The 14,278-nt window shown below is 49.3% G+C and overlaps 1 protein-coding gene across 3 annotated transcripts in view; it reads left to right on the forward strand.

Moving 5' to 3' along the window:
* The first annotated feature begins 1,036 nt into the window (after positions 1-1,036).
* The window catches only part of L3MBTL2 (L3MBTL histone methyl-lysine binding protein 2), a 30,235-nt gene continuing 16,993 nt past the window's right edge, over positions 1,037-14,278 (forward strand). The window contains exons 1-5 of one of the 3 annotated variants that reach the window (XM_031005508.2): positions 1,037-1,086; positions 4,602-4,702; positions 4,822-4,953; positions 9,275-9,512; positions 13,485-13,618. In XM_031005508.2, the coding sequence (XP_030861368.1) occupies positions 4,930-4,953; positions 9,275-9,512; positions 13,485-13,618 (396 nt within the window). In that variant the 5' untranslated portion in view covers positions 1,037-1,086; positions 4,602-4,702; positions 4,822-4,929. Of the gene's footprint in view, positions 1,087-4,601; positions 4,703-4,821; positions 4,954-5,588; positions 5,699-9,274; positions 9,513-13,484; positions 13,619-14,278 lie in introns of those variants that run through there. The other 2 variants (XM_031005510.3, XM_055374735.2) reach the window with 2 other exon arrangements.

Consider the following 14,278-nt stretch of genomic DNA (forward strand, 5'->3'; position numbering starts at 1 on the left):
GAGCTGAGATTGTGTCACTGCATTCCAGCCTGGGTGACAGAGCTTGACTCTGTTTCTTTTCTTTTTTTTTTTTTTTTGAGACGGAGTCTCACTCTGTCGTCCAAGCTGGAGTGCAGTGGCATGATCTCGGCTCACTGCAACCTCCACCTCCTGGGTTCAAGCAATTCTCTGCCTCAGCCTCCTGAGCAGCTGGGGTTACAGGCACCCACCAACATACCCAGCTAATTTTTGTATTTTTAGTAGAGACGGTGTTTCACCATCTTGGCCAGGCTGGTCTTGAACTCCTGACCTCATGACCCACCTGCCTCGGTCTCCCAAAGTGCTGGGATTACAGGTGTGAGGCACCGCGCCAGGCTGAGACTCTATTTAAAAAAAAAAAAAAAAAGCCAGGTGCAGTGGCTCACGCCTGTAATCCTAATCCCAGCACTTTGGGAGGCCGAGGCGGGCAGATCACCTGAGGTCAGGAGTTCGAGACCAGCCTGACCAACACGGAGAAACCTTGTCTCTACTAAAAATACAAAATTAGGCCAGTCACGGTGGCTCACACCTGTAATCCCAGCTCTTTAGGGAGACTGACGTTGGTGGATTAACTGAGGTCAGGAGTTCGAGACCAGCCTGACCAACATGGTGAAACCCCGTCTCTACTAAATACAAAAATTAGCCTGGCATGGTGGCGCATGCCTGTAATCCCAGCTACTCGGGAGGCTGAGGCAGGAGAATCGCTTGAACCCAGGAAGCAGAGGTTGCAGTGAGCTGAGATCACGCCATTGCACTCTAGCTTGGGCAACAAGAGCGAAACTCCGTCTCCAAAAAAAAAAAAAAAAAAAAAAGCAAAAAATGCATACATCAACAGTACAAGGAAGTAAAAACCTGAGCATCCAGTTTCAGCGTTTGAGATAAGCAGAGCAGGAACACCAGTGACAGGAACCGTTGGCGTAAGTTGAAATGGCCGTTTATTAGGAATTCAGTTGAAACATCTTATTAAGCACAGGTTGCTAAGCAACAGTGGCCGCCCCAGAACAGTAACAGTGTGGCAGTTCCTTCTGCTATGGAGCTCCTGGGCAGGGGTTTCATCCTGCAGCAAAGGTACCCTTTTTGGCTGGACTAATTCATCCCTCTACATGTGGACCTAATACGCTCCTCTCTTTTAAGGCCCTCCTTCTGTGCATCACTGTCCCTCTGTCTGGGATCATTGATCTGTCTCTCTCTACTAGATCACTCCCAATAGCAACACAAACGTGCTCTTCTGTTCCAAACTATGTACATAAATCCCTTGAACTCACCTCTTCGGCTCTATGCCCTGCCATTGTGCTATTCCACCCAGACAACTTTTTTGTTGTTGTTGGGTTTTTTTGTTTTGTTTTGTTGTGTTTTGTTTTTGAGAGAAAATCTTGCTCTGTCGCCCAGGCTGGAGTGCAGTGGCATAATCTCGGCTCACTGCATCCTCCACCGCCCTGATTCAAGCAATTCTCCAGTCTCAGCCTCCGGAGTAGCTGGGACTACAGGCGCATGTCACCACACCCAGCTAATTTTTGTAGTTTTAGCACAGATGGGGTTTCACCATATTGGTCAGGCTGGTCTCGAACTCCTGACCTCAGGTGACCCACCTGCCTCAGCCTTCCAAAGTGCTCGGATTACAGGCATGAGCCACTGTGCCCGGCCAATATTTTTCTATTTTTAGTAGAGATGGGGTTTCACCATGTTAGCTAGGCTGGTCTCAAACTCCTGACCTCAAGTGATCCACCCACCTCAGCCTCCCAAGTAGCTGGGACTATACGCTTGTGCCACCACGCCAGGCTAATATTTTGTAATTTTTTTTTAATTGAGACAGGGTTTTCACCAGTGTTGGCCAGGGTGGTCTAGAATTCCTTTTTTGTTTTTTTTCCAAGCTGGAGTGCAATGGCGCGATCTCAGCTCACTGCAACTTCTGCCTCCCAGGTTCAAGCGATTCTCCTGCCTCAGCCTCTGGAGTTGCTGGGATTACAGGCATGCCTCACCAAGCCCGGCTGATTTTTGTATTTTTAGTAAAGATGGGGTTTCACCATGTCGGCGAGGCTGGTCTCGAACTCCTGACCTCAGGTGATCCGCCCACCTTGGTCTCCCAAAGTCCTGGGATTACAGGCGTGAGCCACCGCATCTGGCAGAACTCCTGATATCAAGTTATCCACCTGCCTCAGCGTCCCAAAGTGCTGGGATTACAGGTGTGAGCCACCATGCCCAGCCAGACAACTTTTTTTTTCTCTGTCACCAGGGTAGAGTGCAGTGGCATGAACATGGTTCACTGTAGCCTCAACCTCCTGGGCTCAAGCAATCCTCCCTCCTCAGCCTCTAGAGTATCTGGGACCACAGGTGCACGCCACCACACTTGACTAATTTTAAAAAATTTTTAGCTGGGCACAGTGGCTCAGGCCTGTGATCCCAGCACTTTGGGAGGCCAAGGCAGGCAGATCACGAGGTCAGGAGATCAAGACCATTTGCTCAGGTGGGCGAATCACCTGAGGTCGGGAGTTCGAGACCAGCCTGACCAACATGGAGAAACCCCATCTCTACTAAAAATACAAAAAAAAAAAAATTAGCCAGGCATGGTGGTGCATGCCTGTAATCCTAGCTACTTGGGAGGCTGAGGCAGGAGAATTGCTTGAACCTGGGAGGCAGAGGTTGTGATGAGCTGAGATCGCGCCATTGCACTCAAGCCTGGGCAATGAGAGTGAAACTCTGTCTCAAAAACAAACAAACAAAAAAACTCTAATGCCTTTCCCTTGCACAGAATAAAATCCAAGCACTCCACAAGACCCTGAATGACCTGGTCTCAGCTTTCTCTCAAACCTCATCTTGTATCACCCTCTCCATATTTTGCTATATCCATCTACTCTCTCTGTCTTTCTGTTTATTGCATACCAAGCTTGAGTTGGCCCCAGGACCTTTGCACTTGCTGTTCCACCAATGTGGCCTTTGCACTTGCTGAACCAACCTTTCTTTTTCTTTTTTTTTCACCACTATCTTATTCCAGAACATTTTTTTTATTTTTATTTTTTGAGATGGAGTCTTGCTCTGTTGCCCAGGCTGGAGTGTAGTCGTGCAATCTCGGCTCACTGCAACCTCTGACTCCCTTGTTCAAGCGATTCTCCTGCCTTAGCCTCCCAAGTAGCTGGGATTACAGGCACCCGTCATCACACCCAGCTAATTGTTGTATTTTTAATAGAGATAGGGTTTCACCATCTTGGCCAGGCTGGTCTCGATCTCCTGACCTTGTGATCTGTCCGCCTTGGCCTCCCAAAGTGCTGGGATTACAGGCGTGATCCACTGCACCCGGCCAGGTCAACGAGTTATAAAGATCACCTGTGTGTACTAAAGGTGAAGATTTAAAAAGGGTGACCACAGGAGGTGGAGGTTGCAGTGAGCGGAGATCCCACTGCATTCCAGCCTGGGCGACAGGGGAGACTCCATCTCAATCAATCAATCAATCAATCAATGAAAGAAAGAAGGAAAGGGTGACCAGTTGAAGGGCTGCTGCAATGGGCCGGTGGCTTGTATTAGAGTGGTAGTGGTGGAGGAAATACAGGATATATTTTGGAGGTAGAAAAACCAACACGTTGACAGCATGGATACAGGGGTTTAGGGTGGAAAGGGTTGAAGGAAAGAAAGACATCTAGGAAGAGTTTGACATCTCCACGGCGGACTTCAAATTTAGGCATATATTTTATATGTATTCAGCCTCCACATATTGCATTTAGAGTCTCAATTAATTCACCGGGACACGGCATGGCATAGGGAAGGAATCTGTACTAAATTTGGAATCCCAATCCTGTGTGATCTTGGAAAGTGCCTAAACCTGAAGTGGTGAAGAGCCACCACTTCCTCTTCTTTCAAACGGTGATAGGATGTCTAAGGGTTTGAAAAGATGTTTGCAAAGCTCCGCAACAGCACCTAGAACTCAGGGTGTCTAAGGAGGTTGTGGGAAACCCTAACGGGATGAGGCAGAGAGCCTCAGATTCGAGGTTTTTACCCAGGAGAGAGTGGTGAAGGAGGAATGTTGTAAGATTTTGAGCAGGCTGGACATTTACAGTATTGAGAAAAAGAATATTCCAGTTTCAGCCGGGCGCGGTGGCTCACGCCTGTAATCCCAGCACTTTGGGAGGCCGAGGCGGGTGGATCCCGAGGCCAGGAGTTCAAGACCAGCCTGGTGAAACCCCGTCTCTACTAAAAAATACAAAAATTAGCCGGGCTTGGTGGTGGGCGCCTGTAGTCCCAGCTACTTGGGAAGCTGAGGCAGGAGAATCGCTTGAACCTGGAAGGCGTAGGTTGCAGTGAACCGAGATCGCGCCACGGCACTCCAGCCTGGGCGACAGGGCAAGACTTCGTCTCAAGAAAACACACACACACACACACACACACACACACACAGAGTATTCTAGTTTCTTCCTTTTTTTTTTTTTTCTTCTTTTTAATCTGGAGTAGTCCAGTTTCTGCCTGAGTTGGAAATGAGTCCCTCTGCTATGCATCCCAGCAAAAGGGCACCTTAAATATCTAACTCGGGAGAGTACGAGGTTATTCCTGGAGTCTGGAACAGTGACTATCATAGGTGCTCAATAACCGTTTAGGGAAGAATAACATCCCAGTGAAGTCAAGAGGTTGGCGTAATTGGAACACTCGGCGTGAGGCGCACCAGGTTTCCAGCGCCCCTGGTTTCCACGTCGCTATGGTAACGACTCACCCTGCACGCATGCGAACTACAATTCCCACAACCGCCCGCGGCTTCCCCGCCCACAGGGAGAGAATGGCGGGAGCAGGCACGGAACCGGCTTTTCCTCCTTCCTGCAGCGTGATTGGCCCGCGGCTCAGGGAGGCGACCAATGAGTGCTCTCGCGGAGAGCGACGAGGCCAATATGGCTTCCTGCACCTGGTGACGCTTGGCGAAACTGAGGTCTCATGGAGAAGCCCCCGAGTATTGAGGTGAGAAGGCGAGGACTTAGCGTGACTGGGAAAGGGAGCCCCGAGAGCCTCGCTCCGTGGGCCCTTCTTTAGGGCTTTTAGCGACGCCTGGAGGGTGGAGGGTGGGAGGATGGATAAACTGAGGTAGTTAAACTGGGCCAGGGCCAGAGGCAATTGGCGTTACTTTTTGCTCCTCTCCTGCTGGGGCCAACGTTCGGCGAGGAGTTCAGGGAGGAACAGCCGTCCCTGGCCTGGGGGAAAGGGAACTAGGTTTAGGAACTGAGAGCTCCTGCATATTCCTTATCCTGCTTGTCTCGTGGCCGTGTTGTTTAGGGCTTGTGAGGCCTGTTACATGAGGTGGGAAGTGAAGGGAGATTAAAGTTGGGTGAACATCACTCCTTGTCTGTAACGTTCACGTGCATTATCTTCCAGTACACTCACAGCAATCATGTATTATTCTTTCGTCTTTGTCGTTCAAGCCACTGAGGCTTAGAGGTGGTGCGACGCCCCAGGAAGTTACCCCGGCTGGAAAGTGAAGGAGATTGGCACTAAGTCTGTCCGCCTCCGAAACTTTGCCTGTTATGCTTTTCACACTGTACTGCAACCTGGAACCCACTCATCCTTTTTTTTTTTTTTTTTTCTTTCAGACGGAGTCTCGCTCTGTCGCCTAGGCTGGAGTGCAGTGGCGCGATCTCGGCTCACTGCAACCTCCGTCTCCCGGGTTCAAGGAATTCTGTCTCCACCTCCCATGTTCCTGGGATTACAGGCATGTGCCACCGCACCCGGCTAATTTTTGTATTTTTAGTAGAGACGAGGTTTTGCCATGTTGGTCGGACTGGTCTCGAACTCCTGACTTCAGGTGATCTGCCCCCTTCACCTCGGCCTCCCAAAGTGCTGGGATTACAGGCATGAGCCACTGCACCCCGCCTCATCCTTTAATCATTTGGTTTCTGGGCACCTTATATTTAAGAGACGGGGTGTTCCTATGTTGCCCTGGCTGGAATGCAGTGGTTACTCACAGGCGTGATGACAACGCACTGCAGCCTCGAACTCTTGGGCTCAAGGAATCCTTACACCTCAGCCTCCTAAGTAGCTGGGACTATAGGTGGTCTCTGTCACCCTGCCTGACAAGGGTACCTATATTTGAATTGTTTCCTTGCTGGGTGTGGTGGCTCACGCCTGTAATCCCAGCACTTTGGGAGGCCGAGGCGGGCGGATCACGAGGTCAGGAGATCGAGACCATCCTGGCTAACATGGTGAAACCCCATCTCTACTAAAAATACAAAAAAATTAGCCGGGCGTGGTGGCAGGCACCTGTAGTCCCAGCTACTCGGGAGGCTGAGGCGGGAGAATGGCGTGAACCTGGGAGGCGGAGCTTGCAGTGAGCCGAGATCGGGGCCACTGCACCACTGCACTCCAGCCTGGACGACAGAGCGAGACTGTGTCTCAAAAAAAAAAAAAAGAATTGTTTCCTTTCTAGCATATTTGCATGTGTAGTTGCAAATATAAGGTGGAATAGCTCAAACATTCTGCAAGGGTAAACGAGAATAATCATGTGGAGAATAAGAATAGCAAGTCACACTTTTAGAGCTGTTACTGCTGGAAATAGAACTAGGCTTTACATATCTTATCTCAATCTTCGTAAGAATTCTCTAAAGAAAGCTTATTACCTCTCTTGTAACGATGACAGCAGCAAGATAAAATACGCACAAAATCACACAGTTAATAAATGTTAGAGCCAGGATTCAAACTCAGGCAAATCAGAGCCTATGCTGTCAACCAGTAAAAATTGGCAACCTTTATTGAGCACTTACTATATGCAAGTCACTATTCTGAGAGCTTTGCCTGTATTGTCTCTTACTTCTCCCCCAAATCTTTTTTTTTTTTTTTTTGAGACAGGGTTGCTCTCTGTCACCCAGGCTGGAGTGCAGTGGTGCAATCATAGCTAACTGCAGCCTTGACCTCCCTGGCTCAAGAGATCCTCCCACCTCAGCCTCCCTAACCAAAACACCCAGCTAATTTTTTCCATTTTTTGTAGAGACAGGGTTTCCCTATGTTGCCCAGTCTGGTCTTGAACTCCTAGGCTCAAGCGATCCTCCTGTCTCAGCCTCCCAAAGTGCTGGGATTACAGGCATGAGCCACCATGGCCAGCCCCCAAACCCTATGAAATGGGTGGTACTGTCCTCATTGTACAGATGTGGAAACTGAAGCACTGCAAAATTGACTTGCTGCAGGTCATACAGCGAGTAAGCACTAGAGATGATATTTGAGCTCTGGACCAGAGGCCAAACTTTTCTCCTTTCTTCACACCTTTTTTTTCCTTTGAGACAGTATCTTCCCTCTGTCATCCAGGCTGGAGTGCAATGGTGTGATCGTGATTCAGTGCAGCCTTGACCTCCCAGGCTCAAGCTGTCTTCCCACTTCAGCCTTCTGAGTAGCTAGAGCCACCGGTGCATGCCACCACCACCCAGCTTTTTTTTTTTGAGAGGAGTCTCACTCTGTTGCCCAGGCTGGAGGGCAGTGGTGCAATCTCAGCTCACTGCAACCTCCAGCTCCTGGGTTCAAGTGATTCTCCTGCCTCAGCCTCCCGAGTAGCTGGGATTTCAGGCACCCACCATCATGCCCAGCTATTTTTTGTATTTTTACTAGAGACGGGATTTCACCATGTTGGCCAGGATGGTCTTGAACTCCTGGTCTTAAGTGATCCGCCCACCTCGGTCACCCAAAGTGCTGGGATTACAGGTGTGAGCCACCGCACCCAGCTTTTTTTTCTTTTTCTTTGGAGACAGGATGTCATTCTCTTGCCCAGGCTGGATTGCAGTGGCATGGTTATGGCTCACTACAGCCTTGACCTCCCAGGCTCAAGCAGTCCTTCCACCTCAGCTCCAAGAAGCTGGGACTACAGGCGCATGCCACCACACCTGGCTAATTTTTTTTTCTTTTGTAGAGATGGGGTGTGGCTGTGTTGCCAAGGCTGGTCTCAAACTCCTGGGTTCAAGCAATCCACCTGCCTCAGCCTCCCAAAGTGCTGGGATTACAGATGTGAACCACTGTACCCAGGTTCTTCACACGTTTTCTGTTACATGCTGGGTAGATTCATATACATTCTCTCATTTGCATCTCACGAGTCAAATATTTTTATTTTATAGATGAGAAAGTTGAAGCCCACAGAAGTTAAATGACTTGCCCAAGGCCCTATAGCTAGTTAGGATCAGAGCTGAATCTAGCACTGTAGTACACACCAAGATGCCACAGTTATCTGTGTGTCATCTGCCTCTCCGATCCTCTTTGGAGCAGTCTAGGTCCCAAATTAACTTTTCTGTGACTTAAATTGTTTCTGAGTTGAGATCATTTTGATGTATATTGAACGGGGAAGAATTTTTGTTTTTCTTTTTGAGACAGCATCTCAGTCCGTCACCAGGCTGGAGTGCAGTGGCGCGATCTTAGCTCGCTGCAACCTCCGCCTCCCGAGTTCAAGCAATTCTCTGCCTCAGCTTCCCAAGTACCTGGGATTACAGGCACCCGCCACCACACCCAGCCAATTTTTGTATTTTTAGTAGAGACGGGGTTTCACCATCTTGGCCAGGTTGGTCTTGAACTCCTGACCTCGTGATCCACCCACCTTGGCCTCGGAAAGTGCTGGGATTACAGGTGTGGGCCACTGTGCCTGGCTAAGAATTAATTTCTAATATATCTTCTACCCCAGAAAGTCTTTGTGAAGTACCTTAGGATATTTCACTTTTTTTTTTTTTTTTTTTTTTTTTTTTTGAGATAGAGTCTTGCTCTGTCACGCAGACTGGAGTGCAGTGGCACGATCTCGGCCCACTACAACCTTTGCCTCCTGGGTTCAAGCGATTCTCTGCCCCAGCCTCCCAAGTAGCTGGACTACAGGTGCCCGCCACCATGCCTGGCTAATTTTTTCTTGTATTTTTTTGTAGAGACAGGGTTTCACCCTCTTGGCCAGGCTGGTCTCGAACTCCTGACCTCAGGTGATCTGCCAGCCTCGGCCTCCCAAAGTGCTAGGATTACAGGCATGAGCCACCGCACCTGGCCCACATTGTTATACAGTATTCTATTTGAACCATGTTAAAATATCATCATTTGTAAATCCACAGAGGAGCCTGGTGAATTCCTAACACATATTTTCTGTCTTGTTAAGCTGTTGAATTGCATCATGGTGGAGAAATGTGTAAATAGGAGTAATGATCTTGGTGTTTGTAAAAGGGGTATTTGAAAGGTTCCCGAAAGTGTGAGGGGGCTGATAGCAGATCTGCAGCTTCTCCCCCCGTGCACTAAAGCCAATCATAATTCTTTCTACCTGGTTTGTGTCATTCTCCATTAGGAGACCCCATCTTCAGAACCAATGGAGGAAGAGGAAGATGACGACTTGGAGCTGTTTGGTGGCTATGATAGTTTCCGGAGTTATAACAGCAGTGTGGGCAGTGAGAGCAGCTCCTATCTGGAGGAGTCAAGTGAAGCAGAAAATGAGGATCGGGAAGCAGGGGAACTGCCGACCTCCCCGCTGCATTTGCTCAGCCCTGGGACTCCTCGCTCCTTGGATGGCAGTGGTTCTGAGCCAGGTGCCTTCAGAGTGTCCCCTGAGGATAGAGAGGAGATAGAAGATTAATAGAGGAAGAGGGGGGTGGATATAGGCTATATGGGCAGAGCCATCCAGATGTAAAAGACTATTATAAACTCTGATTTCTAAGGGATTAGATGTGTAAGGACCTGTAAGGGAGACAGAAGCACCCCAAGTAGCCACTGTGTTAACTTCCTTTGCTGAAGTCTAATTTCTTTTTTTTTTTTTTTGAGACTTGAGTGTCGCCCTCTTGCCCAGGATGGAGTACAGTGGCATGATCTCGGCTCACTGCAACTTCCACCTCCTGAGTTCAAGTGATTCTCGTGCCTCAGCCTTCCGAGTAGCTGGGACTACAGGCACCCACCACCACACCCAGCTAACTTTTGTATTTTTTTGTTTGTTTGTTTGTTTGTTTGAGACGGAGTCTCGCTCTGTTGCCTAGGCTGGAGTGCAGTGGCGCGATCTCGGCTCACTGCAAGCTCTGCCTCCCGGGTTCACGCCATTCTCCTGCCTCAGCCTCCCGAGTAGCTGGGACTACAGGCGCCCACCATGACACCCGGCTAATTTTTTGTATTTTTAGGAGAGACAGGGTTTCACCACGTTAGCCAGGATGGTCTCGATCTCCTGACCTCGTGATCCACCTGCCTCGGCCTCCCAAAGTGCTGGGATTACAGGTGTGAGCCACCGCGCCAGCCTAACTTTTGTATTTTTAGTAGAGGCGGGGTTTCACCATGTCGGCCAGGCTGGTCTCAAACTCCTGAACTCAGGTGATCCACCCACCTTGGCTTCCCAAAGTGCTGGGATTACAGGAGTGAGCCACTGTGCCCGGCCCTAGTCTAATTTCAAATTGTGACTTCATTCATTCTTTCATATAACTAATGTGTATTCAGCACAGATTAGATGCCACTGAGTAGCATGGTGCTGCTTTTTTGTATAAGTATACCATGGATTTCCAACGTGGATGTTGAGAAGATAGGAAACCTAAAGTGTTTTGGTTACTTTCTGAGAAGGGACAAATAACTTGTGGTTTGGAAGTCAGGATGGGAGTGGGGAGGTAGTACACGATAAAGTCACCCTGGGTAGGAGGACTGGGTTGGGGGCGGGCAGATGAGAATCCCTGTGGATCATCTGGAAGCCAGTTGACTTCGGAAATGTGATGCTTGGACAGCTGCTGAACCCCTGTGTCAGGGCCTCCCATGTGTGGGCTGCCTGTGAAGAGAGGCAGGCTGGATAGTCTGTGAGGACACTGCCATCCCTTAGATCCCAAACTTTTTTTGTTTTATTTTGAGGCAGGGTCTCACTCTGTCACCCTGGCTGCAGTGCAGTGGTGTGAAAATGGCTCACTGCAGCCTTGACCTCCTGGGCTCAGGCAATCCTTCCACCTCAGCCTCCTGAGTAGCTGAGACTACAGGCGCATGCCACAATGCCTGGCTAATTTTTGTATTTTTTTTTTGTAGAGACAGGGTTTTGCCATGTTGCCCAGGCTGGTCTTGAACTCCCAAGCTCAAGTGATCCCCCACCTCAGCCTCCCAAAGTGCTAGGATTACAGGCATGAGCCACCGCAGCCAGCCCCAAACTCGTTAGAAGACTAATCTAATACTCTTTGCAGTTGAATCTTATTTCCTTTCTTTTTTTTTTTTTTTTTTTTTTTTTTTTTTGAGACGGAGTCTTGCTCTGTCGCCCAGGCTGGAATGCAGTGACATGATCTTGGCTCACTGCAAGTTCCACCTCCCAGGTTCAAGCCATTCTCCTGCCTCAGCCTCCCCAGCAGCTGGGACTACAGGCGCCTGCCACCACACCCGGCTAATTTTTTTTGTATTTTTAGTAGAGATGGGGTTTCACCATGTTAGCCAGGATGGTCTCGATCTCCTGACCTTGTGATCTGCCCTCCTAGGCCTCCAAAAATGCTGGGATTACAGGCATGAGCCACCGCACCCGGCCTTTTTTTTTTTTTTTTTTTTTTTTTGAAACAGAGTCTTGCTGTGTCACCCAGGCTGGAGCGCAGTGGCGCGATCTTGGCTCACTGCAAGCTCCGCCTCCCGGGTTCACGCCATTCTCCTGCCTCAGCCTCCCAAGTAGCTGGGACTACAGGCGCCCTCCGCCATGCCCGGCTAATTTTTTGTATTTTTTAGTAGAGACGGGGTTTCACCGTGTTAGCCAGAATGGTCTCAATCTCCTGACTACGTGATCCGCCCGCCTCAGCCTCCCAAAGTGCTGGGATTGCAGGCGTGAGCCACCGCTCCTGGCCTTACTTCCTATTTATATTGTCTTCTTTTCATCCCTTGCCTTTTGTCTTTCTCCCTTCTATCCTCTTCCAGCCCTTCTCTTAGAATCTTAGGATTTAGAACTAGAAGGAACCATTAGAGACCACTTAGACCAGGGGTTCTGCACATTAGAATCATCTAGGGGAGCTTTTAACAAACTACAGGTGCCAGTATCCCGTCACAGACCAATTCATTAGAATTTTAGGTTCAGGCTTTTTTTTTTTTTTTTTTGAGACAGCGTTTCGCTCTTGTTGCCCAGGCTGGAGTGCAGTGGCGCCATCTCAGCTCACTGCAACCTCCACCTCCCAGGTTGAAGGGATTCTCCTGCCCCAGCCTCCCGAGTAGCTGGGATTGTAGACGCCCACCACCGCGCTCGGCCATCTCAGGCAGTTTTAAAAGCTCCCCAGGTGGGTCTAATAGTGAAGTCACGGGCCAGGCATGGTGGCTCACGCCTGTAATCCCAGCACTTTGGGAGGCCGAGGCGGGAGGATCACAAGGTCAGGAGTTCAAGACCAGCCTGCTCAACATGGCGAAACCCCGTCTCTACTAAAGATACAAAAAATTAGCCAGGCGTGGTGGCACATGCCTGTAGTCCCAGCTACTCAAGAGGCTGAGGCAGGAGAATCCCTTGAACCCGGGAGTCGAAGGTTGCAATGAGCCAAGATGGCACCACTGCACTCCAGCCTGGGAAACAAGAGCAAAACTCCATCTCAAAAAAAAAAAAAAAAAGTGAAGTCACGATTAAAACACTGATCTAGCTGGGCGCATTGGCTCACGCCTGTAATCCCAACACTTTGGGAGGCCGACGCGGCGGATCACAAGGTCAGGAGATTGAGACCATCCTGGCTAACATGGTGAAACCCCATCTCTACTAAAAACACAAAAAAATTAGCTGGGTGTGGTGGCGGTGCCTGTAGTCCCAGCTACTCGGGAGGCTGATGCAGGAGAATGGCGTGAACCCGGGAGGCAGAGCTTGCAGTGAGCCAAGATTGCGCCAGTGTACTACTCCAGGCTGGGCGACAGAGCAAGGCTCCGTCTCAAAAATAAATAAATAAAACACTGATCTAGTTCAGTCCCTTTACTATATAGATGAGAAAATAGAGCCACAGAGGTTAAGTGACTTTGGCACTTTTTCTTCCTATAAATTTTTTCGCTTTTTTTTGAGACAGTGTCTTACTTTGTTGCCCAGGCTTGAGGTACAGTGGTGCAGTCATGGCTCACTGCAGCCTCAGCCTCCTGGGCTCAAGCAGTTTCCCCCCGCCAAATCACACCTGGCCTTTTTTTTTTTTTTGGCAACAAGGTCTTGCTATGTTGCCCAGGATGGTCTCAAATTCTTGCCCTCAAGCAATCCTCCCTCCTTGGCCTCCCAAACTGCTGGGATTACAGACAGGAGCTACCATGCCTAGTTTCTTCTCACTTTCCTCTGACAAACTTTTCAACACTCACCTGTTCCCCCAGTCGTCCTCATGGATTTCCATTAGCCCCTCTGTTGACATCTGTAGCCAAGGGAGGCCAAGCAGCAGCACTTCATTCAGGTAGATTCAGGATATACACACCAGTACCTCCCATTCCTCCTCTTATTCCATTAGCCTTTGTCGGGGCAGGGGCTCACCTGGTTAATGCAGTGCCCCAGGTTTTGAAGGGCCCATCATTTTGTTTGCTTTGAGGTGGCCATATCGGGTGAGTCATGTGCTAAGTTCTCTTCCCAGCTGTCTGTGAGATGTGTGGTATCGTGGGTACAAGGGAAGCCTTCTTCTCCAAGACCAAGAGGTTCTGCAGCGTCTCCTGCTCCAGGAGCTACTCCTCCAACTCCAAGAAAGCCAGTATCTTGGCTAGATTGCAGGTGAGCGGCAGTCACTTGGATCCTTCCCGGTGCCTTTGGTGCTGAGACAGGAACCACCAAGTGACTGAAGGCCAGGGCAGTTTGAAAAGGTCCTTGCTTGTGGCCAGCTGGTATATATTATGTTCTCAAACTTCAGAGGACAGAAGAATCCATTTGTGGAGCTTTTTAAATTATAGGTTCCTGAAGCTACCCTCCATTACCTACCGTCATCCCCCAGAGTCTGGTGTATTCAGTACATTTTAAACAAGAACTATGGGGGAGTCTGACACCCTTGGTCTTCACCCCACACTTTTATAAATCCTTTCAAAGGAAGTTGGGAAACAGGCCCAAGGTTCACCAGCCATGGTGGCTTCAGGAAGACCATGCCTCGTCGGACTCCATGTCACAGGCAGCTACCTAGAAAGTCTTGCCAATTTTCTAAATTACTGATACTTATAGAATCTTTAGAGATGGAAAGATTCTTGGATGTGGTGTTGAACCCACACATTTATTGATAAGTATACTGAGGTCCAAGGAGGTAGAATGACATACCTAGTGTGGCTCTGTAGGAGGAGAATGGCGGAATTGAGGCTGGAATCTCATCTCAGGGGCCTCATCTTATCTTGTTTCCCAGTAGCTGGGACTAGCATCCGCAACACTGCTTCCCAAATTTGCCTGCAT

This window comes from Gorilla gorilla, chromosome 23 (assembly GCF_029281585.2).
Source record: "Gorilla gorilla gorilla isolate KB3781 chromosome 23, NHGRI_mGorGor1-v2.1_pri, whole genome shotgun sequence".
Classification (NCBI taxonomy): Eukaryota; Metazoa; Chordata; class Mammalia; order Primates; family Hominidae; genus Gorilla; species Gorilla gorilla.